The 26,492-nt window shown below is 42.2% G+C and overlaps 2 protein-coding genes across 2 annotated transcripts; both read right to left on the bottom strand.

Annotated features, from left to right (window-relative positions):
• Window positions 1-365: 365 nt before the first annotated feature.
• Window positions 366-14,183, bottom strand: LOC131134891 (POU domain class 2-associating factor 1). The gene is made up of 6 exons (XM_058080573.1): window positions 14,092-14,183; window positions 12,898-12,962; window positions 5,446-5,558; window positions 2,330-2,366; window positions 1,965-2,233; window positions 366-1,842 (listed from the first exon to the last, which is right to left on the bottom strand). Exons 1-6 carry the CDS (start codon window positions 14,181-14,183, stop codon window positions 1,423-1,425), a joined length of 996 nt encoding a protein of 331 aa, XP_057936556.1. The 3' UTR covers window positions 366-1,422.
• Window positions 14,184-21,639: 7,456 nt separating this feature from the next.
• On the bottom strand, window positions 21,640-26,239 carry linc.pou2af1 (lnc RNA pou2af1). Its single transcript, XM_058080081.1, has 5 exons — window positions 25,474-26,239; window positions 24,102-24,202; window positions 23,970-24,021; window positions 23,247-23,497; window positions 21,640-22,016 (listed from the first exon to the last, which is right to left on the bottom strand). Exons 1-5 carry the CDS (start codon window positions 25,478-25,480, stop codon window positions 21,744-21,746), a joined length of 684 nt encoding a protein of 227 aa, XP_057936064.1. The 5' UTR covers window positions 25,481-26,239; the 3' UTR covers window positions 21,640-21,743.
• Between the last annotated feature and the right edge of the window lie 253 nt (window positions 26,240-26,492).

The following is a 26,492-nucleotide window of genomic DNA, read 5'->3' as shown; positions in this document are numbered from 1 at the left end:
GACTGCTGCCAGTCACTCCTTGTTGAACCTACCACACCCAATCGAAGGTGTGTCGGCTGACGTGGAATCTGCTCGATGGGTGAAGTCTCGGCCGTATGTGCTTTATGGTGGCTTGAACTGCTGCATATGAGCAAACACAGTGGTGCCCTGGTTAGCATTATTCATCTTTTCCACAAGGTCAGACTCAAACCAAAGCAGACTCTAACCAAGGCAAAGATGAGATATCATGCCAATCCAATAAATCTGTCCAGACGCCCCAACCCCCTGACATTTATGGACAGTAATTATTGTTTCCCAAGCAGAAAATAATTAAAGTGACAAATTTAATGAACTTAATTAACATCACTTACCTTTATTGAACACTTTTTGCAAACAACAGCTAGAGACAGGAGGGTTCAGGGTCCTCCTAAACGCAGAACACGCCACGTGTAGGGGGCTTCATGGGGGGGGCCCACATTTTGCACGAGGGGAGGTATTTGTACAGTAACGCGTATGCGCATTGGATGCGCTACCATGAGGCGGAGGAGAGAAAAGAGGCCGCACATTGATTGACAGCCCTCCCCACCTGACCAATCAGAGGGGTGCGTGTGCAGGTAGGCTCTTGCAGAGCTACAGAAGGTGAAATTTCAACGTGTCGTCCAAAAGACATCATGAATCAGGAGCGAGCAAGAGGACAAGAATGCAAAACACAAGGAAACTTGAAGGTGTTGTTGAAATAAAACTAAAAAAATAAAACACCGTAGGAATCTCTCTCCAGTCTCTTTCTCGACTGGAGATTAGTTTTATTTCAGCGGCGCTGATTATCATTTATTGAATGCCTTGTTAACACCCTATGAATTCACCTTTGTTGACATTGAGGGCTCTAATTTCATGGCGCAGCTCAAAGTGGCGCAGGTTGGCGCACCCCACGCAGTGGTAATTTGGTCCAGTGCAGTACTGTACTTTGGTAGACTAAACTGTGTCGAGATGGGCATGGCGACGCACCAGGGGAGGTGTCCACATTTTCAGCTTGATGCAGTGACAATTTTGTGACAAAGTAGGCCGCCAAAGGTGCGCAGAAAGCTCCCTAGCTCCGACCTGGTGTATTCTTGGCGCAGGCGAAGTGCACTGAACAGTGGTAAATTGGCTGATGAGCATGCAGTGTACACATGTTACCACAACCTCACAGGCTGGTTTTTCAGAGTGTCAGGCACATTTCAATGCAACCAGAAAAAATGTAAGCGTCTGTATTCATTGTCCCATGGACATGAACATGGGCTCTTCCATTTTCTGATTCTGTTACAAATGCTTCATAAGATCAAATCCTGAATCATGAAAGTGAAAAATATGAGAATAGTTTTTCTGTGTGATGGTAAGAAGGTCTCTGCTCTGTGGGTGGTGAAGAACGATGCAAGGTGTTAGGATGGCCCCGAAGTTCCATCACTAAGCATTTGGTAAAAAAAGTGAGCTACTGTACGACTCCTTGCCTCCCAATTCATCATCTTTTCTCTGACCCTCCAGAATTTTATCCAGCAGGTTGGACTCGTCCAATTCTGCACCCTGATCTTCATCCGGTGCCTCACTGTGTGGCTCAGGGTTGACTTGGTGTGAATATTGCAGGGGCTCCAGGTTCTGGGGCTGACAATCCATACCTTGAGGGTCTTGCTGAGGGAACATGGTGGACCAAGGCATATGGACCACCGAGGACCCTGACAGCGTCGCAGATCCTGGGCCAAACTGGACTCCTGAACTGGGCATAGTCGAGAGAGCAGTGAAGGGTTGGGACCAGGGGATATAAGCGAACCCTGATTCTGGGAGCTCCACGTGAGGAAGGGAACATGCTGCCGGGGCCACAGGTATGGTCTGCAGTGAGATAAAGAAACAAGTAAGCAACCGTACTCCACACTAATGCCAATGCACACTAATTAGCCGTTATCGTAGCATCATGTCTCTGTAAGCGGTAACCGTTGATGACAGCAACTCACCCCAAAGTTGGTGAGCAGTGGCGTATGCGTGTATGTCAGCATGGTGCAGCTGGGGCACAGAGTTTGCATGTAGACATCCGCTGTCACAGTGGAGGCGGTCGTGTAGCAAAGATGCTGCGTGGATGCGTCCTGTTGGCAATCAGATGGAGACCAGACGGGTACCGCAGGCTGCAACGTGGTCCTGGACGCCGTCCATTGGGAACTCTGCCCGTCTCCGTGGCACACTGCAGCCAGCGAATCGCTGGAGCAGCTGGCCTCATCGAGGACTCCTGAATTCACAGACAAGTTCATGTTCTTTTGTCGGATGTTTATGTGATCGCTTGAAAAAGGTTTGACACGCAGGTGGACTGGAAGGCTAAACATACCTTGTGTGTAGGACGGCTTGTTGTGTGTAATCACATCCTAAAAACAATACACAACAGCCTGTAAATGACAGCTACATCATAATCAACCCTTATCCTGACATGCATGCCGTGTTTGCACTTAAAGGGGGCGGGGCCAAGGTGTTCCACACACCTCAGCCAAGCTCATTTTTAGTCATCTTCAGTGGCAGCAACGTGGACCAACCGCATGGTAGCATGTTAGCATGTTAGCATGAGACATACAATGTGTGTGTTAAAAGAACAGTACCATATCGGCCGTCAAGAGCTGTTGGTACCAGTTTGAAAAAAAAAAGATATTGTGCATCTCTAATATATGATCAAATAATCACAAATATATATGTGCCCTGCCATTGGCTGGCCACCAGTCCGGGGTGTACCCCACCTCTCGCCCAAAGAGTGGTATAGAAAATGGATGGATGGATGGGTGGATGGATGGGTATATACAATATACAGACCAGTTCCTCATTTGGATCTTAATGAGCTTTTGAGTAGTGCTAAAATATGCAAAAGCAAGAAGGGGAAGTGTGACAAAAACATTTGGAACTTGTAATTTAAAAAGTCCCCGCCCTCGGCCATCTCTGTGTGGAGTTTGCATGTTCTCCCTGTGCATGCGTGGGTTTTCTCCGGGTACTCCGGTCTCCTCCCACATTCCAAAAACATGCTAGGTTAATTGGCCACTCCAAATTGTCCATAGGTATGAATGCGAGTGTGAATGGTTGTTTGTCTATATGTGCCCTGTGATTGGCTGGCGACCAGTCCAGGGTGTACCCCGCCTCTCGCCCGAAGACAGCTGGGATAGGCTCCAGCACCCCCCGCGACCCTCGTGAGGAAAAAGCGGTAGAAAATGAATGAATGAATGAATTTAAAAAGTGCCCATAAAAAGTGAAATAGGATGTTTATCTTATGTAATGGCAATGGTAATAGAAATGGTAATGGTAATGGTAAATGTAATGGTAAAGGTAATGATCAATGGTAATAGAAATGGTAATGGTAAGGGTAATTAAACGGTGATGGTAATGGTAATGGTAATGGTAAATGTAATGGTAAAGGTAATGGTAAAGGTAATGGTAAGGGTAATTAAATGGTGATGGTAATGGTTAATGGTAATGGTAATGATCAATGGTAATAGAAATGGTAATGGTAATAGTTATTGTAAGGGTAATTAAATGGTGATGGTGATGGTGATGGTAATGGTAATGGTAATGGTAATGGTAATGGTGTCATTCAATTTGAACATCAAGTTACAAAGTCACATCACATAATTCCTTTCACAGGTCCATGTGTCCAAAAGGAGTAGGAAGAAGCAGATCATATTTAATCCTCCCCCCATCCCTTTCACATCTGTTGTAGTACATTTTGTCACTTCCTGTATTCCTTGTGTGATCTTTAATACATAGAAATGTGACAAGATTATATGACCGTAGGAGTGGTGTGATAATACCACTTTTTTCCACAATCATAATAAATGTCAATCATATTTAATAATCAATGTAATAATCAATAAATAATAACAGAAATACAAAACAAGTTGAAGACACTCTCTGTATTTAGCAAACATCAGCTGCTTGTATTATTTCCTGAATTGGCTCATCTTAATGCATTGTTTACATTCCTTCCTCAATCTATTCCATCAATTGATTCCACATCCTGAAATATTCTAGCAAGCTTCGGAGCTTTTAGCGTTGTTTCAAGTTTAGTTTTTCCCTGAGCTCATATTTCTTTTCTCTTGTAGAAAGGTCATTTATGACGTTTATTGTGAGCTTTATGGATTATTTTAGCTGTTTTTACTAAATCATTGAGTTTTAATATTAGTGATTTTAGAAATAAAGGATGTATGGATTATTCTCATTATTCTCATTGATCTTGCCAGTGAAGATTGTGCTTACAGTTATTAGCCCATATCTCCACACAGTAAGTTAGATATGGTAGAACCAGAGACCAGTAAAGGGTATCAAGTGAACAAATGCTGCTTTATTCAATATTGAAGCGTTTCCTGCCATCTTATTGTATGTTGTATATTTTTATGTGAGATTTCCATCTTATTTTTTCATCTATTATATCCCCAAAAAATGGAATTTCCTTCACCATTTCAATATTTACTCCGTTTATTTGTATTTGCTCGTCGTGATTGTTATTATTATTTCAGTTTCACTTAGGCTCAAGGATAGTCAAACCATCTTTTTAATATTTCTTTATAATCTTTTATATTTATATATTTCATCTGTGACTTTTTACTTAGGTCTTGTGTGCAGCAGTATCATCTGCAAATAATACCAACTTTTAGTCTTTTTTAACGTTACAGGTGTCAAGTCAAGTGGTCCCAGTATTGACCCCTGGGGTACTCCACATGCAATATTTAAACATGCAGATGTATATTCTCCTAGCTTGATGTACTGCTTCCTGTTGGCAAGATGACTTTTAACCCAATTAAAAACTAATCATGAAAATAAAAATGTCTAATAAAGTTGTTAGATTCTAGCCCATGGTGTATCCCGCCTCTTGCCCAAAGACAGCTGGGATAGGCTCCAGCATACCCCCACCCTAATGAGGATAAGCGGTACAGAAAATGGATAGTTATCAGATTGTCAGTGATGCCACTGCGTGGGATTTTTACAACGTTTCTAGAATAAACTTTGTTAGTACCTGAGCGGGTGACACTCATATCTTTGAAATGTTGTGTGTGTGTGTGTGTGCATGTGTGTGTGTGGTGAGCATAATAAAAAGCATGAGGGAATGTTCTTTGGCACGGGTACAAGTGTTTTGCATAGGGCGCTGTGCCCTGTCCCGGAGCCATTCACAGAATGATCGTAACTGTCATGGAAAAACACCTGGATTATATAAGAACAAAATCCCCCTCTGCTCTGACTTTACAGGCTTGATTAGTCCTTCTCATACTTCCTTTCAATAGCATCCATCTTTTTCTATATCCATCCATCCTTGGATTTGGATGAGCAAGATTAGAATGTGTTTGTCAAAGAGCATCCTGTGTTTGACTAATCGCATACAACACATACACAGCGGGATGTGTAAACCTTAAACTAAACCCTAACGAATTGGATTGTGTCATCCCAGCCAATCAAAAGTGTAGACAAACTTACTACAGTACTTCCTGCTGTGGTGGTACTTCTCTTTCTTCTCAGCAGCTCTTTGACTGGATCTTTGACTCGAACACCCTGGTACGGTCTGGGCCTGGTGGGTGCTGATGGACGGGCTAGAAAGAGCAACGGATGGAAGTGAATTTGACACCAACTTCATCACATTGCTGGCCTGGGAATGCTAATGCTAATGCTAAAAGTTCATTTGGAACACGCATAACATGGAATTACATGTGTACACAGTTCAACATGCACAAAAAGAAGTAGTAAGATGCTGAGCTTAAGGAAAGGTCACAAGGTCGGACGGGCTCCTACACAATAAATGCACGGAGCTGCAAACCGGCCACAGGGGTTCTTTGTCACGGCCAACAAACTCTACTTACTCTTACTCCTTCATGGTCACTGCAACCATGTTTTCGACAGCCAAAAAGACTGACGTCTGGCTGTGACCATCCATCCATCATTCATCCATCCATCCACCATTCATCCATCCACCCACCCATCCATCCACTTTTGTATCCATTCACCATTCATTCATCCACCCTTCCATCCATTCACCATTTATCATTCATCCATCCACCCTTCCATTCATCCACCCTTCATCCATCCACCCATCCACCATCCAACCATCCACCATTCCATCCATCCACCATTCATCCATCCACCCTTCCATCCTTCCACCATTCATCCATCCACCCACCCATCCAACCTTCAATCCATCCACCATTCATCCACCCATCCATCCACCATTCATCCATCCATCCATCCTTCCATCCACCATTCATCCATCCACCCACCCATCCATCCATCCATCCACCTTTGCATCCATCCACCATTCATCCATCCACCCACCCATCCACCTTTGCATCCATTCACCATTCATTCATCCACCATTCCATCCATCCACCTTTGCATCCATTCACCATTCATTCATCCACCCACCCTTCCATCCTTCCACCATTCATCCATCCACCCACCCATCCAACCTTCAATCCATCCACCATTCATCCACCCACCCACCCATCCATCCATCCATTCATCCACCCATCCATCCATCCACCCTGCCGTCCATCCACCATTCATCCAGCCACCCACCCACCCATCCATCCATCTAATCATCCACCCTGCCACCCATCAACCATTTATCCATCCATCCACCCATCCAACCTTCAATCCATCCACCAACCATCCATCCATCCTCCATTCATCCATCCATCCATCCACCCATCCAATAATAATCCATAATTATCCATAGTAAACATGTAGGAGTATCATAGATGACAGCTAAGGCAACATAAGTATGATAAAATGTTTTTGTTTGCGTATACAGTAGTAAGACAAGATGTGTTGCTGTGTATGTAATAAACATTTTATCATGCTTATATTGTTTTCCACGACAAAAACATTTGACTGTAATTATCCCAGCGTTTGTTTTTGATACATTCTACCAAGTTGATGAGAACTTGCAAGTCTGTTGTGGGAAAGCAGAGCCAATTAAGAGGCAACAAGTTCCAACAAAGTCGCAGAGATGTTGTTTTGCTTTTGATATTTCAGTGATAGCGATGGCACTGAGGACACACAAAACACAGCGCAGGCTTTAAGCGCTCCCCCGGGAGTGTCCACAGCTTTTCCACGGAGCCACTTTGATGTTGGAAGGCAGCACGTGCTGATATGCTAAGAAGTCTTCTTCTCATTACAACTTTTTTTCTCTTATTATTTTCACCTTACTCTTGTAGAATTACTGTTTATTTGTGTAATATCTTTCTGGGGTCCATTCTAGAAAAAAGGGGCCTCGGTGCTGGGTAGGGACCGTGAGGGCCAACGGTGGAGGAGACATTCAACTTGTTCTCACAGGCAACACAATCAGGAATGCGACCCACAAATCATCAATCAGTCACGTGCTTTTTTCTGGCTATGTCTGCTTGTGCAGCCGCCAGTCAGTCACGACTACACGACTTTCTGACTTTTTGCTGTCCCAAAGGTCAAGCAGAGCTTATTAGGGCTGTCACGAAGAGCAATCTTAACTCATTTATTAGGTACACATTTTAAGTGTAACGAATGCATGCACTTGGTGATGTGATCATCCGTCAGGCGGCTATAAAGCCCCGGTCCCAACCCACTGTACGTATGGACTTGGGAGCATGCAGACATGTACAGGTAAGGGCCAGAAAATTAGAATATTTTCATAAACTTGATTTATTTCAGTCATTGTGTTCAAAAGGTATAACTTTTACATTATATTTAATCATTGCACACAGACTGATGCATTTCAAATGTTTATTTCTTTAATTTTGATGATTATAGGTGGCAACAAATGAAAATCCGAAATTCCGTGGGTCAGAAAATTAGAATATTGTGAAAGGGTTCAATTTTGAAGACACCTGGTGTCCTGCAAAGGGCTTTAAATGGTCTCTCAGTCCAGTTCTGAAGCTTACACAAACATGGGGAAGACTTCAGATTTGACAGCTGTCCAAAAGGCAACCATTGACACATTGCACAAGGAGGGCAAGACTCAAAAGGTTATTGCTGAAAAGGTTGGCTGTTCTCAAACCTCTGTGTCCAAACACATTAATGGAGAGGCAAAGGGAAGGAAAAACTGTGGTAGGAAAAAGTGTACAAGCGATAGGAATCACCGCGCCCTGGTGAAGATTGTGAAAAAAAACCCATTCAAAAATGTGGGGGAGATTCACAAGGACTGGACTGCTGCAGGAGTCAGTGCTTCAAGATCCACCACCAAGAGACGCATGAAAGACATGGGTTTCAACTGCCGCATACCTCGTGTCAAGCCTCTTTTGAACAAGAAACAGCGCGAAAAGCGTCTCACCTGGGCTAAGGAAAAAAAGAGCTGGACTGCTGCTGAGTGGTCCAAAGTTATGTTTTCTGATCAAAGCAAATTTTGCATTTCCTTTGGAAATCGAGGTCCCAGAGTCTGGAGGAAGAGAGGAGAGGCACAGGATCCACGTTGCTTGAAGTCTAGTGTGAAGTTTCCACCATCAGTGATGGTTTGGGGTGCCATGTCATCTGCTGGTGTCGGTCCACTCTGTTTCCTGAGATCCAAGGTCAACGCAGCCGTCTACCAGCAAGTTTTAGAGAACTTCATGCTTCCTGCTGCTGACCTGCTTTATGGAGATGGGGATTTTACGTTCCAACAGGACTTGGCGCCTGCACACAGCGCCAAATCTACCAGTGCCTGGTTTAAGGACCATGATATTTCTGTTCTCAATTGGCCAGCCAACTCGCCTGACCTTAGCCCCATCGAAAATCTGTGGGGTATTGTTAAGAGGAAGATGCAGAATGCCAGACCCAAAAATGCAGAAGAGCTGAAGGCCACTATCAAAGCAACCTGGGCTCTCATAACACCTGAGCAGTGCCAGAAACTGATCGACTCCATGCCACGCCGCATTAATGCAGTCATTGAGGCAAAAGGAGCTCCAACCAAGTATTGAGTACTGTACATTCTCATATTTTTCACGTTCATACTTTTCAGTTGGCCAACATTTCTAAAAATCCTTTTTTTGTATTGGCCTTAGGTAATATTCTAATTTTCTGACCCACGGAATTTCGGATTTTCATTTGTTGCCACCTATAATCATCAAAATTAAAGAAATAAACATTTGAAATGCATCAGTCTGTGTGCAATGATTAAATATAATGTAAAAGTTATACCTTTTGAACACAATGACTGAAATAAATCAAGTTTATGAAAATATTCTAATTTTCTGGCCCTTACCTGTATGTAGCACTTCCAGTGCAGGAGGAACTTTCGTTGTGTGCGGGGCTGCATCGGGCTATGGATGACGTGTGAATCATTGGTGGCTGATCGGAATCGGAAGCATGGAAGTGTGGGAATTGGAGAGGCTAAACTATTTGAGGAATGTGCGTAAACGTGCCACTGAGTCTGTCTATTGTCATGCTGACTGATCTGATAACGGATAACGGAGAGCAGTCCACACATCACACACAAGCACTTCACATGCGTCTAATATGCAAAAACCTGACAGATTTCTTAAGATTTATATTCTATTGTTTTTTTTCATAGTTCATCATGCTGTTCATTGCTGCCTAACATGGCGGGATGTTGAATGGGTCATCTTCCGTCGACCCTGTCCTTTGCTTCTGCTGCTAACGCTAACCAGGCTAACCCTCATCTCTTGATGGCGACAGGACAAGATGAGGGGCATACTGTCTGGTGTCGTCGCTCAGGTGGCGACCTGTAAAGTGCAGCGGTTAGCGAGCTGATAAGATCAGTGAGAGTGAACGGAATGTGCTGACAACACTTGAACTTTCCACGCAAACAGCCCACAGATCATGTGACACCCTGTCAAAGGTGAAACCTTTTATGTTTGATGACAATCTGGTGCATCCCATAAGAGAACAAAAGATATCAAAAGTGGTAACCGGAGGCAGCTAATGAATGCACAGCTATTCCGCATGGAAAAGCCGCTATTAGAAGACCTCCAACAAGGTTTTATGGTTTTCCCTCCATGCTATTAGCATGTGCTAACATTACATTCATGATAACATGTCATACACTATTTTCATCCTTTTAGTTTCCATCCATGGAACTATCTTCCTGGGTGCATTTATTGAACATAGCAACTTAGATAGGAACGCTACACTCAGAGTTAACTTTTCCAAACTCCAAGACAAAAATACGGCCTGGTGTTTGGTTTGGCGAGGTGTCACTACACCAGTAACTTAGTTCTTGGGCATAACAATATCCATAACCATAAGAATAGAACACTTTTGCTGTAGCTTGGTTAGCTTGGTTACTATGCAGCTCATGTGATGCAAATTGAGTTTTTTCCAGATGGCTTTCTAGGTGGAATAGGTGTGTTCCATTCTTAGCTGCCTCTTTTTTCTCTGTTTTTATATCTTTAGAAGGCGCAGAACAGAGAAAGATGTGTGTTCATGTCTCACATCAGGATTTTCAAAGCTGCCTGACCTAAAACATAAAAAAGGAAGCTGCATACTCGAGGACAAGGATCGTTTTTCAAATGATCCTCTTTGTATGCAAGTATGTATTCATATTTATATTTATTTGAAAAGAAAAATATGAGACATACTCATATTTAATATGTTTTACAAACATTAAACATATGAATGAAATGATTTCAAAATATGGAACACAAATCACAGTACAGAGAAATAGCGGAATAAAGTACCGTATTTTCCGCACTATAAGGCGCACCTAAAATCAGATTTTTTTTTTAAAAGCTGACTATGCGCCTTATAATCCGGTGCGCCTTATATATGGATCAATATTGAGCCGCGACAGGTCTCGCAACTTACGGTAAGCGGCCACCGACTCAATTTTTCCCGTAGAAGAAGAAGTGCGCTGTGCATACTGGGAAATATTAAACGACGATTCACTTTCATTTGTGCGTTTGTATAAAGACCCTGAAATGGCTCCTATTAAGAGACACGCTTACAACGCAGAGTTTAAACTCAAGGCGATCAGTCACGCAGTAGAACACGGAAATAGAGCAGCAGCAAGAGAGTTTAACATTAATGAATCGATGGTGCGGAAGTGGAGGAAGCATGAGGATGAGCTGCGCCAAGTAAAGAAGGTTAAAGATGTGTCACGAAAATGCTTTACCTCAGAGAAAATAATAAAACAGCTGTTTATTCATTTTGGGAGTGAATGGAGTTGTGGAAAGCTTGTTTGTTCTCTATTAATAAAGTTTGACTGACCTATCTGACTGTTTTGTTGACATTCCCTTTAGTGCGGCACCATCTAATGGTTGCATAATGTAACTACAGCCTGTACTGTAGCGCCTTATAATGCGGTGCGCCTTATGTATGGAAAAAGTTTTAAAATATATCATTCATTGAAGGTGCGCCTTATAACACGGTGCGCCGTATAGTGCGGAAAATACGGTACTTACATTTGTCAAAGTGCATACTGCTGCTGTTGATGGAGTGTGGATGGATAGATTTATCTCGTTTTTTAATGATGAAGGAACTTGAAATGAACGTAGAAAAGGACAAAGATGCTTAAAAGCAAGCCACGAGACCCCCTGGGGTATTGCAGTTGTGCAGCAAGCCATGCATGTACTTTCAGTACTGATTGCAGACAACGAGCACGTTATTCTTCATACAGCATATGATGTGAATATTATGGCTCATATACTCTCCAACACTAATTGGACCACCGTCACTTTGTGAATGCACTTTGCTCCACTTCTCCCAGTCTGGGTCACAGGGGTAAAGGGGCCAGGGGGTCAGCAGTTCAGGGGGGAGCAGCCTAAGTGGTCATGTCCAGACCACCTCCTCAAGGACAGCGAGGCGTTCCCCAGCCAGCTGGGAGACTTAATCCCGCTAACAATCTAGTCCCAGGCCGACATGGCTTGAATTTACCAGAAGGCATAGAAATACATGCCATAGATGTCCTCGAGAGATGGCGGTCCCCAAGCACCATGACATCTTTAGTCTGTAAAGGATGAGCGGTAAAGGTGCTCTGTATTCGGGCACATGCTCCGAGCACCCGCTGTGACACCATAGGAGTCTCTGACAAACTTTTGACACTTTTCAAACGCTGTGTGTTTCATGTGGTAATGGCAATGGCCGTGGTTTGATTTCATTTGAAGAATTGAGTGCATCACATAATCAGTTCACAGTTCCACATGTCTAAAAGGAGTAGGAAGAAGCAAAGCTTATTAAATCCTACCCCTCCATCTGGTACTTTTACAATCAGTAACTGTTACATTTGTCCACTTCCTGCTTTCCTCATATGTATAGTTTAAGGGTTTTTTTTATTTTTAATTTAATTTTTTTTTATTTCTTTTATTTTACTTTTTATTTTTCATTTTAAAATTAAAATTAAAATTAAAATTAAAATTAAAATTAAAATTAAAATTAAAATTAAAATTAAAATTAAAATTAAAATTAAAATTAAAATTAAAATTAAAATTAAAATTAAAATTAAAATTAAAATTAAAATTAAAATTAAAGAAATAAAATAAAATAAAAATTTAATTTAAATTTTAATTTCAGGTGGCTGATGAGGTTTATTTGTGTGCTCCATGTTTTTTTTTTACCCCATTTGGGCCAACTAGCACTTGTCTTTTGATGGGTACACGTTAATTTACAAGTGAACTCAGGTGAAGTTAGACAGGTTGTGAACGTCACAGGCAGTTGAAAGAAGGAGCACTTGATTTGCTCACCCACACAGTACAGGTAATCCTGCCTCATTTGAGCATTTTTTTTTATTATTGGTTTGATTTTAATGAGATTTATCGGTCGGACATCCAATCGACAGCCCGACTACAATCCGGGCAAGTGAAAGTATTGTTGATATTAATATAATTTTTTTCATCCAGATGTCAAAGATGTTTCTTGAAATATATACTTAGCATAAATCTCATAGGAGGAATTGAACTGTAAAATGTGCATTGCATCCTTCTATGGATTCAAATGATTTTTCATGGTAAAAAGGATAGATGGAGGAAGCACCTGCATGTCCTGTTTGTGGACGATCGATGAGGGAAACACCTGCTTGTACTTCACGCTTGGCTGGCCTGCAATGCAAAGTGAAAGCAACAAGTAAGTAGAAGATAAATAATACATCATAGCATCATTTGGTGTCTAAATAGTAGCATTGGGTCCAATAAATGACAAGTCAAAGTAGGTGTTTCATGATGATTCATGAGATGTGACGCATGTGTGACTATGCGGAATATATATTGCTATTATGATTATTATATATGATTAATGTTGCATTTTCAGGGAGAAAGGAAAGGGCATGAACCTTGCAGGTGAGAAGTATTTGATTTTCTTCCATTGTGTAAATAACAACCCTTTTATACGTGTACCGAGCTTTCAAAGACCTCATTAGTCATCTTCTTACTCATAACATTTATCATTTACTTTATTAGAATGGTTATGAAGTGTATAACGGTTATCGCTAAGAAAGCTTGTGACCTGAGAAAGCAGGGAAGGATCCAAGCTACTTGGATTGCCAACTGCAACATTTTCATCAAATTAAATGGAGGACCCGAGGCCAGAGAGCTCCTTGTCAAAACATCAAAGATGTGGAAAAATACTAAGATTACTCCAATGTGGAAGTGGAAAAGGGCTTAAACATCATCAGTATCATCAAGAAGACCTGCAAATGGACTTCTTTGGCTCTACAAATCACAAACGACTGGAATTGGAAAACAAGTTGTCAATCAAATCATTAACAAATTATGCCAACATCAAAGAATATTTGAATGTATTCAAGGAACCCTTCAAAGTAATGGCAATCTGGGAAACTTGGCTGATTGTAGATAAAGGCGTGGACTTTGGGTTGGAAGGCTACGAGATGACCTGCATCAACAGCAAGGACACGAGGGGTGGAGGAGTGGCCCTGTAAGTGGACAAACTCCATTACAAAGGAGTAAAGAATATGTCAGTTGCTATTGGCAATAACCACTTGTCCACCGTGCAAATGTGGAGACCTCAATATTGATCTTCTAAATCCTCACTAGAACGAGGTAATTTTATAGACACAATTTATAGGTCAAACTGACGCATATGTTGTGCAATATTGTATGAAAACTGAGACAAAATGAAGAGAACATTTCAGAGGACAAGCGAATCGCAGGAAAACATGAGCGTACGAAAGATGCCAGATGTTTCTTCAAGTTGCCCCCCAGGGTTGCACACATCTCAGGAGGGATTTTGGTGAGTGAAACATCCCCAAAGCAGAAGGTTCCCCCCTTCACGTGTTGCAGTGGAGATGCTGTCGGTGGACTCATAGTCACTATTTTGCTCCATTTTGCTGCCATGTGACCACATGACATTCTCCCAAGCCTCCCAAGTCATTGGGGTGTTTTCATGTCAAAGGTTCAGACGGGTCTGTACATGTGTCTTCTTCAGCAGGATCTCAGTCCATGACAGCAAAGTGTCTTACTAATGCTCAAATATTTCTTTTCTCTGATAGACCGGGGCTGTCAGTCATTTCCGTTGCCATAGTGACGATACTGTACGTAAGGGATGCTCGGATCAGGGTTCCGCGACTGAAATAATTTCTCAATCATTTATGATGAGTGCTATTGGCCAGGGCTGCCATATAAGGGGGAAATGTCAGGAGAACTCCAAGACCAGAACTGCTAGGGGCCCCAAAACATATCAAATTACTCATGAAACTGAGTAATTAAGAAAAAAAAATTTGGGGGGGGAATTCCTGCCTGCACGCCTGCATTTGGCTGATATGAAAAAAGGATCCATAAAATAATTTAGACAAAAACACATCTGACTAATTTTTCAAGAGAAGTTAGACCTCTGGCGAACTGGATCTGGGGATGCACTGGTGGAGGTCCAGGTCAGATTATTATCAATTATTTGGGGAGTTATTTGCTTGGCCTTGACTCTCACACACATACAATACTGGCGAGTGATCACACAGCGAGCCTCCAAAACCTACCATACTGCGTCTACTAATGCTAATATTGCTAATAACAATGCACAACAATGAGCCAATTCAAGAAACAAATGAAGAAAATGAAAAGTCTTGAACCAGTCATGATGTGCTATATATATCACTATATTGAGTTACTATGATAAACATTATGTCATTCATTCATTCATTTTCTACCGCTTTTCCTCACGAGGGTCGCGGGGGTGCTGGAGCCTATCCCAGCTGTCTTTGGGCGAGAGGCGGGGTACACCCTGGACTGGTCGCCAGCCAATCACAGGGCACATATAGACAAACAACCATTCACACTCACATTCATACCTATGGACAATTTGGAGTCGCCAATTAAGCATTGTATGGTCATATCGTACTTCGATACGTGACAAAAATAAAATAAAAATAAAAAAAATAAACAAACTTAAAAAAACTTAAACTATATTAGGAAAGCAGGAAGTGAACAAATGTAACAGTTAATGATTGTAAAAGTACCAGATGGAGGGGTAGGATTTAATAAGCTTTGCTTCTTCCTACTCCTTTTGGACATGTGGAACTGTGAACTGATTATGGGATGCACTCAATTGTAATCTGATGCATGTTCAAATGAAATAAAACCATTACCATTACCAAATAATGCTAAATACGAATGCATCTACTAGTGTTCTACTAATGAAGTATTAAGTTAGCATGGTACCCCCACCAGACAGTTTATCTGTGTTGGCATGTACGTTCCATGTCAGACATGTTTGTTTGTGTGTTGGCACGTCTGGACAGTGTGAAGGAAAGGGATCGCTACAGGCTGCAACAGTTCGAACCACAGGTGATTTATAGGCCTCTATCAGCATCCGCCAATCACATGACTTTTGGCAGAAATTAGCCGACAGTGATCGTTGGCCGATCATTGGGACCATCCCTACTGTATATGAACACAGATTAGAGATGCTGCCATGATCAACCATCAATAAATATCATCCGATTTATGTAAACAACACAAGATGGGATTATGCAGATAAATGCCTTTCAAAGTGTGTGCAGTGTTGCCAACACCCGTACTGAGGCGACAAGGGACATGCTTGTCTGTAAAATGTAAAAGGTTTCAGTTTGACAGCCTGATACAGGCTACACCGATCCATACGTCTTGGATCGCTTCCTTATCAAAACCTTTTCTTTCCTCACATGCTTTCTTTTATTAGATGTATATTTCTCCATTTTAAAAAATGGTAGCTGAATCCATCATTGCACTCTGTTTATGGTTGTTTACGTTCCAATTGAAGTGTTTATGTGTTTGATTCTATGTATTTGCGTTTGCTAGATGTGACCGGATATGACGTTTCCGTCTGCGCCACATGCATTGCGGACGTTCATTTTCATTACATTTCATGAAGGAAAAGTGCATTGAGGCAAATCTTTAATAATAATAATTTCTTAATCTTCCTAAATATGATTTTTCACTCACAAACATTTAGAATTTTAAAAACAAATTTTGAGCTGACACAAATAAACAAACACATGTTTGTGTCAATGTGAGAGGTCTCACTCGCTCACATTTTGTATTTGCTGAATGTTTGTGGGCGAGTTTAAGAGCTAATATGCTAATAATAAAGAAAGAAAAAATGTGCATGCTGACTGTATTGTTTTAAATACTGGCCCATAGTTCCCAAATTGATATCCTTTAAATAAAATTTGATGTAATTATCCGTGTAGTTGCACATCGAATCATTTACCACAAAAAGATTTCCCCTACTTATTATAGCTAAAAACGTCTAAAATAAGTTAAATAAAAATTTCTATCTACGATTAAATATGATTAATTCTGAGTTAACTATGGATGGGGGGGAAAAATTGATTAATCACGATCAAATATTTGAATAGATTTACAGCTCTATTATATACACATATATATATACCGTATTTTCTGGACTTTAAGTCGCTCCAGAGTATAAGTCGCACAAGGCCAAAAATGCATAATTAGGTAGAAAAAAACATACATAAGTCGCACTGGAGTATAAGTCACATTTTTTGCGGGTAATTTATTTTACAAACTACTTGACCAAAACAGACATTACGTCATCTTGTAAGGCAAATTCTAACATTAATAAGAATAGAGAACAGGCTGAATAGATGTAAGATATGCTAACATAATGGTTATTCAACTACACAAAAAATAAACATGAACAGAAAAGGTGTCCAGTGTTTATGGAACATAAACTGTTTTTTCATTTATAAGTCGCTCTGGAGTATAAGTCGCAGGAACAGCCAACCTATGAAAAAATATGCGACTTATAGTCCGGAAAATACGGTATATTCTATAGTTCTTTATTGATCTGTTGAAGATACGGTAGGTCATATCGTGCAATCCCCAGGTTGTTGTGCTGGGTGATATAAATGGCTGAGTGACTGGAGGCTTTGAACAGCGGAGAAAAAAGACCTGTGAGAGACAACTGATGGAAGAACTACGTTAGGTAAGAAAGATGAAGTGATTTATTTTCCCGGTGAGTTTGACACGTGTGATACAGCCAAATAAACATTCACATTAATTTGTTTGCTTTTAAAATGTCCAACCCAAGAAATAAACATTGTATGAATGTAACATGATCAGTACTATCACTGTGTGCACATTGAATGGTGTGTGTGTGTGTGTGTGTGTGTGTGTATGTGTGTGTGTGTGTGTGTGTTTGCAGCCGTCCCACCTGGTCTTGGCTTGTGTGAGCTTGTCAGCAGGTACGGTTCAGGTACGAGTCTCCACCTGCAGAGCAAACAAATCTGCCCTTCACTTTCACCTCCCAGCAGCTCAGTCAATACACGTTCTTGTTGCTTGTCCTCGGGACATTCAGCGTGAGGACGAGTTGGCCCTTGACTTGTGCAGCAGATCCAAACTTGAGCCGAGACAATCACTCTGAGCTTTTGAGCAGGGCCGTGCTTGCACAGCTGCCCGCCCTCCGTCACAATATCCAACGTGCTTGTGGGCACCAACCGGCCTCGGGTGCAGAATGAATGTGGTCCAACATGGAGGACACATTCAGTGCACGGAATCGCAGGGGAGACAAATTCCAACCGAGAGCTGTCTTTGTATTTTATGAGAACACATTTGAATATTAGGAGGGAAAATCATTTTAGGTTTGGAGTCTTGCGCTTGAATTAAGCTGCAACTGCGTTGTACTTTCTTAGCGTTACTGAGGAGCCATCAGAGCTCAGTGTCACCTCGTATGAATGTACAGTATATTGTTCATCTGCCACGACCATCAACTATGCCAGGGTGCCTTTGAACGTTGCACATTGTCTCATTCTGCACAATATCATTGACTGAGTTCACAAATTCAAAAGCATCCTTTTTGCTTGGCCAACTTTCGGGTATGTGCACATACTGTACTGTACTAAATATTATGATATAAAGTTGTATCACATTCCGACACGCCCCAAGATAGCGTGTTGCCAACTTGGCCATTTTGCTGCTAACTCTGGCAACATGCCAAACCCTCTTGGTGACATATTTTCTCAAACGCAACTAGTTATAAATCCAGCAACTCTGTCTGGCATCAAAGTTTTCAGGTACTTTAGGACTTAAAAGTGAAAGCACGTACTGAAATACTTGCTCAGGATTCCCCCCTGGGCACAGTGTTCAGGGCAGGGTAGGAGGCCTCAGGGAAGACCCAGGACACCTTGGAGAGACTAGGTCTCTTCGCTGGCCTGGGAACACCTTGCTGAGAAGCTGGATGAAAGCAGTACACCTGTACACTAATCATGATGTCAGATCAGCATCTTGATGTGGCACACCTGTGAGCAAAGCAGAAGTGCTCACTATCAAACATTTAGACCGATTTGTGAAGAACATTTAAAATAAATGGTAATATTGTGGGCTGCACGGTGTCCCAGTGGTTAGGAGTTTGCATGTTCTCCCCGTGCATGCCTGGGTTTTCTTCGGTTTCCTCCCACATTCCAAAAACATGCTAGGTTAATTAGCGACTCCAAATTGTCCATAGGTATGAATGTGAGTGTGAATGGTTTTTTGTCTATATGTGCCCTATGATTGGCTGGCTTCTTGTTGAAGACAGCCGGGATAGGCTCCAGCACCCCCCGCGACCCTTGTGAGGATAAGCGGTAGAAAATGAATGAATTAATCAATAAAACAATCACTAAAATGTATATCACTGTTATTATAATCTATGCATACTTATGTACAGTGTGTGTGTATTTATGTATATACTGTATACCTGTATGTACTAGGGGTGTGAGTCTCAGCACTGAGGATGATTCGATACACATCTCGATGCACTGCAAGCGTTACGCTACTTGGAATTTGGAATGGAATTTTCTGGCGATATGATGCAATACGATACAATGCGATAATCATTTAGTTCAAATCAATGCAATCTAATATGATATGGTGCAATTTCTTGCAATATGATGTAATTCAACATGATGTATATAAGCAAAGGCAAAAAAATAGAATTCATTATGATCCTACAAAACGTATTTTGCTTTATTCCTTCTAGGCACTTGGCAGTAAATTCAACTAAAGTACTGTTTGTCTTTTTTACTATGCGCAACTTCTTGATCATTCTTTTTGCCATCTTAAAACAGCAACAACAATTACTGCTGTAAAAAATACAGTAGCAGCAACAGCAAAGTTAAAGTGACACTTTCAACAGTGGAATCAATGTTTGTTTATATTCCTGTCTTTAAAACATACTGCTAATATGAATGCACTAGCAGCTAGGCTAATACAGTAGTGAGGAGCAGAAAGTGCAAAACAACTTCTACCCTTTTAAAATTGCTTCACAATTCAGGAAGAAGCCAACTGCTCTGCTGTTCTAATGTCACCTGCTGTTGGGGGTGGGGGGTACTTGTTGCAGGGACGGACAAATAGCTCCTGGACAATTTGGAAAGCAGCAGAAGATCCACTGACCTGATTAGCTTGGTTTTTCCCCGAGCTCCCCGACGAGGAACTAGACGGGGAGGCGGCGGTAGACTTGTCCGTGTTGGGGTGTCCCCTTTTTAAGGGGGGGGGGGGGGGGTCTTCATGTTTGTGCCGTTGTACGGCTTCTTAACGCGGCATTCTTTAAAAATGACAGACGTTTTGCCCAGCTTTCTTCGTTATTTTCTTTGAGAATCCGTAGTATTTCCAAACATACCATTTAAACGTTGGGGGGGGGGGGGGGGGTTAAATATAGAAACTTCCTCGCTGCTGCTTGCGTGCGAACGTTGCTGCTGCTGCTTCCGTATTCAAGACAAAACGCGAAGTAATGATGGTGCATTCATTGCACCTGGGGAACAGCATACGCAGTGAAATTCAACATTATAAAACGGCGCTTGCATCGGATTTTACCGATACCCACAAACGCATCGCGATGAACATTAATAAAACTGCGCTTGCATCGGATTTTACCGATACCCACAAACGCAATGCCATGAATCTAGATTTCACGTCAATTGCATCCATGCCCAGTGAATGAGCCGATGCACTCGCATCGCGCGCATGCGCATCGATGTATCAATTAATGTTGATTCTTTTCCACACCCTTAGTATGTACAGTAAATGTGACATAGCAATATAAATGAGCCAACATCAGCCTTCTTAAGTGTTTAGGAACGTTGAAGTGGTACAAATGAGTTTCCTGCTAATATGGTTGGCTGTATACAGTCTGTAAATTAGCCCTGCAAGGTGAGTTCAGATTCAGGAAGTGGTGGAAGTTCCCTAATCTGTCAAGTAAAGTAAGCAGCGTGCAGGTGCATTCACTGTTCCCGTAAACATCAGCTTCCCTAAAGTGCGTGCAGGGACTCTCCCACTGTGCTGGAGCGGCTTTATGGCATATGAATCAACAACATTTCCATAAAGAGAAGCAGCCATGAAGCTCTAGTAAAATAGCTGTGGAGAAATGTTTGCTTTTTGTGGCGACACTTGCTAGTGAAAGATGGAGAATGGTCGGAATGAGTAAATAGAATCCAGTCAGCACGTAATAATAAAATATTTGTATGCCTCAAACACTTTTTTTGTGTAGGAAAAGCTGCTGAGTGTTGACTGAAGGAAAGTCAACGTGAACGTGAGCCGCACGTGTGGGGACACGCACGTGCAAGCTAACATGCTAGCAGTGCACACACATGTGCCAATCGAAGCACTTAATGTTTTTAATGTTTAACCTGACAGCGCAAACAAGATGAGGCGTGGGTTAGGGGGTTTGAGGGGGGTGGCCCGCAGGATAGTAAATCCTCCTCTTTCTTTTCACAAACACACACCACAACTTTATGGCTGCCTTACGGAGTCGCCGGCTCAGACTGTGGATGTCTGCCCTGCCGCACCACCCAAGGCAAGCTAGTCCCCTCGCAGGAACTCCAAAGGACACACTGGACTCGCACGTGGAGCCGGGCCGGTGGAGGGCCGAGAGCCTTCTGGTTGGGCTTCACCCTTGGGGCCTAAAAAAGCCCCTCCCCCACCCCAGACGACCCAGTAGAGACAAACCTCATTTTAATTTATCACAACTGGATTTTGTATTGTTGGTGGTGTCAAAGTGTACTACAGTACTTCCCTACCTTTTATGAGTATTCTTTTGTACTCTATTGTAAAAATCATATATATGTAATATTGATAGGCCAATTCATGAATAATGAAATGGCATATTTGATAATAACTTGAATGATCAAATATGCTAATTATGTACTCTGAAGTATTGAAGTGAGCAGTATTGCAGTATTGTGAACTATAAAAGTGAGCACTATTTTAGTATTGCAAGTGATGACTGTGTTCCTTCATGTCATGGAAAAAGGAAAAAGAAGTTGTGTTTCTGTCGAGCAGCAGAGATGGAGAATGTGTTGGCTTCTTGTTTATTAAGAAGGTCATCACGTTGTGAGTATGAAAATAAATCTGAGTATAAAAAGCAAAGTCATTCATTCATTCATTCACGCATCATCATAGGACATTGTAACACATGTCGGTGTTGGTCTTGTAGTAATTCTCCTCCGCCGGGAAGGAGTAAAAGTCTGTGTACTGCGTGTAGTAGGAGGAACCCTGAGGAGCGCAGAAGCTCTCCTGGGGGGGCGGGCAGGAGCAATCTTCTGACGTGAAGCCGCCGAAGCAGCTCTCCATCCTGGGAGGAGAGTCGTAGCAGGAGGACGAGGAAGAGGAGGAGAAAGAATCGGCCGGGCTGCAGAGCTTCAGCGACTCGGGTGAGGAGCAAAGAGCCTGCATGGAAGAAGGATTCGTGTTTGATTTCTCTTCACTGACACACCATCATCCATCACTATGCTGCTTTCCGAGACACTACTCATTGGGAGTAAAAATACAAGTACTGTCACTACACACATAGAGTACTACTGTAGCCACTACTGTATTGTGTTCAGAAGCTGCTGTTCAGTGTGTAGCCTACAGGGGGCAGCAATGTGGGCCATGCTGGCCAGAGCAACAATAAGAGAATCAGGAAGTTGTGGCACTTTTGATGCTGTGTCTAGCTAGCATGAGCCGAATAAACGGCCAACTGATCCCTCCTTTATGGCGGCTAACTGCTTCCCGACCGCAACCAAGACATATTTATATTGGGAGATGTAAAACAATGTGCTAATAATAAGCCATAAGAACGGCCACAAGGTGGCAGAAGTGCATTTAATGAGAGCTAATGATGAGAGGTATGGATCATTTGCAAGGAGGAAGTGGAAGAGCATGGAGGAGTGTAGCGTGCCGAAGGTTAGCATGGTATGGACATTTTAGCATGCACATGCACAGTTTAGTTACGGTAAATAGTTCATGGTGTATTTGTGAATAAATAGTTATTTTAATACAAAACAACCATTTTATGTGGTTTATGTTTATAAAGACACAGAACACAATATTATGTGTGCCTTGACAAATCAGTCAAAATGATGGCCGATACTAAAATGGACAATATTGTTGAAAAATGGCGGGTATTAACAAGGGAATATTTTCATAGTTGCATGGAAAACCTGTTTTATAACTTTGTAAGTATTTTTTAACACCATCAGAGCAATATTGTGGACGTCATAAGAGAAAACAGGCCATTTAAGACACAAGCTTGCGAGTGTTTCAATAAATGTCTTCCTTGTAGTGGACAGGAAGTGACGTTGAGGGATTCCATTGGCTACAGTTGTGCCACATCAGTGGCCCTGTTGTTGGTGCATGTTACTAGTGACCCCTAGTGGCCAGCGGACTCCAGTTCATCGCCATTGTTATGCTTGAAACGCCACAACTACGTTTTATGCGCTTTGTTATGCATTTTTGGACTAATGATAGGCTAAACCGTGATAGGGGACGGACGATTAATTATGCTAATCATGGCTGGTTATGAGAGTGGTGCATTGTGGGACTTATAGTGCCGGTGCTGTACCGTGCTTCTTCTCTTATCAATCATCAATAGAGTGCTGGTAAATGATTATACAGGATACATTATTTTAAACGTACCATCACAAAGTCCTCGTTGTCCGCGAGGCTCCATGGCGGGAAAGCAGGCAGGCACGTGTCGGTGTTGTAGTAGTAGTAGTTGTTGTTGTTGTAGTTGTTGTAGTTCATGGTGTCTCCGAACGGCTGCTGGTTGCACCACAAGCTGCTGTGTAGCTCCTGGGTGTCGTTGGCGGGGCGCAGCAGGTGGGCGGCAGCGCCGCAAGGGCCGGGGTCCGCGGGGGGGTCGACGGGGGGAGCCTCCATAGAGACATCTGAAAGTATATGGCGAAGTTGTGATTCTGCGCGAGGGCTCCCAGAAGACCGCTAGGATCACGTGTTATTCATGATGACGTCATCACAGCGCCGGCCTACAAACTGTCCTTGCATTCCTCCGTTACAATATTTTCATTTTATTCCTCCTGACATTGTTTTTTTTATTATTATTTTTTTTTGCTATGGTCTTCATGATTTTACTTTACCTGCTGATGACTCCTAATGAAATATGACTTTACTATTACATGACCACCATCATAACAACCATAGTATAGAGCGGAGGGAGCCACCCTGGCCCAGCAAGGGATCTGCATCATTTGGTGTCTCAGGGGAGGTTATAGCATTTTTATTCATTATTTTTAATGTCGGTGAGTTATAATTCCCTGCTATGGGCCATAATTGTGGTGCCCCCCCCCTAATAAATATGTTATATGATTGTTATGTATGATGGATGATTTAGTGCAGACTTACTTGGAAGAGTCGAGGCACAAAGCGCCTGAAGATCCAAACAAGCTTGAGATATCTGAAGGTCAGCAAGAACATGTTTTTATTTGCATGAGACGTCTTTATTGATGACGTCACGTCAATAAAAGAAATAAATACCGTTTTGACTTTTTTACGGCTGGCCTCCCGAGCTCTGTGCCTCTGCAGGAGTTCTTTGACTGTGGTCTTCACCCTCACACCCTGGTACACACGACCTTTATCTGCATGAAGACAACAGCATGTTTAGCCAACACACACACACACACGCACACACACACCCTCCCCCAACACACACCCTCAACCACATTCTTCACTTTTGTCCTCCCTCAGTAACGCAATAATAATCCAAATTTGGTCATTCGTTATGTGAAATAAATGTGTTTTTCATGTCACATGAGATACATAAAACGGTGTTAAATAAACAAAGTTTAAAAAAAAGTGCGTCAAAAAGTGCGTCAAAACGCGGCCGTGTGTTAGCCGAGCCTCTCAGCGCTCCTCGCCGGTCCGGGCTCTCCCTTTCCGGCCCAGTCAGCAGCAGGCTTCCGACAGAGAACGCGTGGGATCGGCGCTCCGGTGCCAAGACCTCCGCCAAAGCACACGCGGCCGTGAGTATCAATCATCCTATTGATTTCTTGGATTATTTGTGTATTTAGACGTGGAGTGCGTGACAAAATGCTTGAAGTTATGTCGGCTTATTCTTATTTACTTTCGAACCTTCGCGCGGCGTTTTCGCGTCCAAATCCAAACAAAGACGCAGACATGAAATGGATTCCGCTACACGAACTTTGATCATTGATCAGAATATTATTTAATTGAACATATCGCCGTGCAGCAGAGTGATATTAAAGTCCGTGTAAATGTTTCTCCGAATGTCTAATAAAGCAGTCATGGCGCAGGGAAAGGAAAGGAGTGCTCCCGCAACACCGATAGCGATATAACCCTCCTTGCGGGGAGCTGATAAATATTCATATTCATATTCAGACATTGTCTTAAATTCTACAGACACGTCCCACACCTTTTAGTCCTCCCGTTGCACTAAACGCAGCCTCTGCGCAACAAATGAAATGGAATGGATCCTTATATAGCACACACACACATGTACTGTATATATATGTGTGTGTATATATGTATATATATATATATGTATGTAGAAGAAGAATTTGACTCCAGTATGTATTTACATGCTTGTATGCAGCATGGAGGTATGCGCAAAATAGCACAGAAGATGCACGCGCATTGAAATGCAAAAATGCGGTCTTATTTCATCTAAAAAAAAGCTTAATAAGGGCTTTAGTTCCAAAGGGAACGGATGTTCTCGCCCTGTTCTCTCGGGACAGGCTGGGGTGACGTGGAAGTGCTTGTGATATCTCCTACACGGACTGTCCCTTTCTCTCGGCCCCCCGCACACATCCTCACACATCCTCACTAATCTTCTCCTTTTTCTGTGCAACAGAAGCAAAGCTGCGAGTGCGTGGACGTGACGGGGACTCACCAGACATGACGGTGGCGGTGGCGGCGGTGGTGGTGAGACGTTTCCTGCCGGAGACCTTCCTCAACGTCCTCCTCTGCCCCTCAGCACAAACACCAAGAACGAAAATTGTGCAAAAGTCTCCAAAAAAATGCAGGCAAAAGTGTCAGGGCGGCACGAGAGCATGGAAGAATATTGGAATATAGCTGGGAAGATTTTAGTTTGGGATTTTCTTGCTCCATGCCGACTATTTAAAAGGCCAAGAAGTCCATGATTTGACAATGATTTGATTGCGCGTTACTTTCAATTTGAATATTCAGAAGCAAGCAAGTTATATGCCTTTTTCAGCAAATATTCCCACTACTACATGTACTACACACATCACTTTAATGCATCACGACCTCTTTTCACACGTTCATGTCCGACAAATGCTACTTTTATTCATTTTATGCACCTTTTGCGATATGACAGAGACACGGCCCCTCATCCAGCACTGCGCCAAAGATCGTCTCGTGTACAACCTGAGGACCTGTCACTTCGTTCGATAAGTCCCCACACTCGCCGCACTCGCGTCGGCCCCCTCATCGCACACTTTTTACACTTTAATATTGGAAAAAGCCGAGGAAATTGGGAATTGGGTGGGCGTGGCCAAGGCAGCAGCCATCTTGGAAGGACAGGACTTCAATCTGCAGGAACACATCACCTTCAAACGCGCTGTATTAGGGATATGCTTTCATTTCTACATGCATATACATATTATTCGTTGTTTAAAAAATATAATTATGATTATCTTTATAAAGAAATGAGTCAATACTTTTTCAAAAGCCAAAGCCTGCATAAAGACTAACTGCACATCAAAACATCAATAGTGTACTCGTGTTCTATTTAAAACTGATTAGAATTGATTATTTCTACTTTTCATTATTTTTAGACATTATTATCTAAATTATTATCTATTATTTGTTGTAAAAATAGCAACACTTCATATAGAAAACTATACACTTGAACAATGTTACTGCTTCCATTGCTTTTATGCTACATTA

The sequence above is a fragment of the Doryrhamphus excisus genome, chromosome 8 (genome assembly GCF_030265055.1).
Source record: "Doryrhamphus excisus isolate RoL2022-K1 chromosome 8, RoL_Dexc_1.0, whole genome shotgun sequence".
NCBI lineage: Eukaryota > Metazoa > Chordata > Actinopteri > Syngnathiformes > Syngnathidae > Doryrhamphus > Doryrhamphus excisus.
Note: the sequence above shows the minus strand (reverse complement) of the source record. Positions and strands in the feature narration are given on the sequence as shown.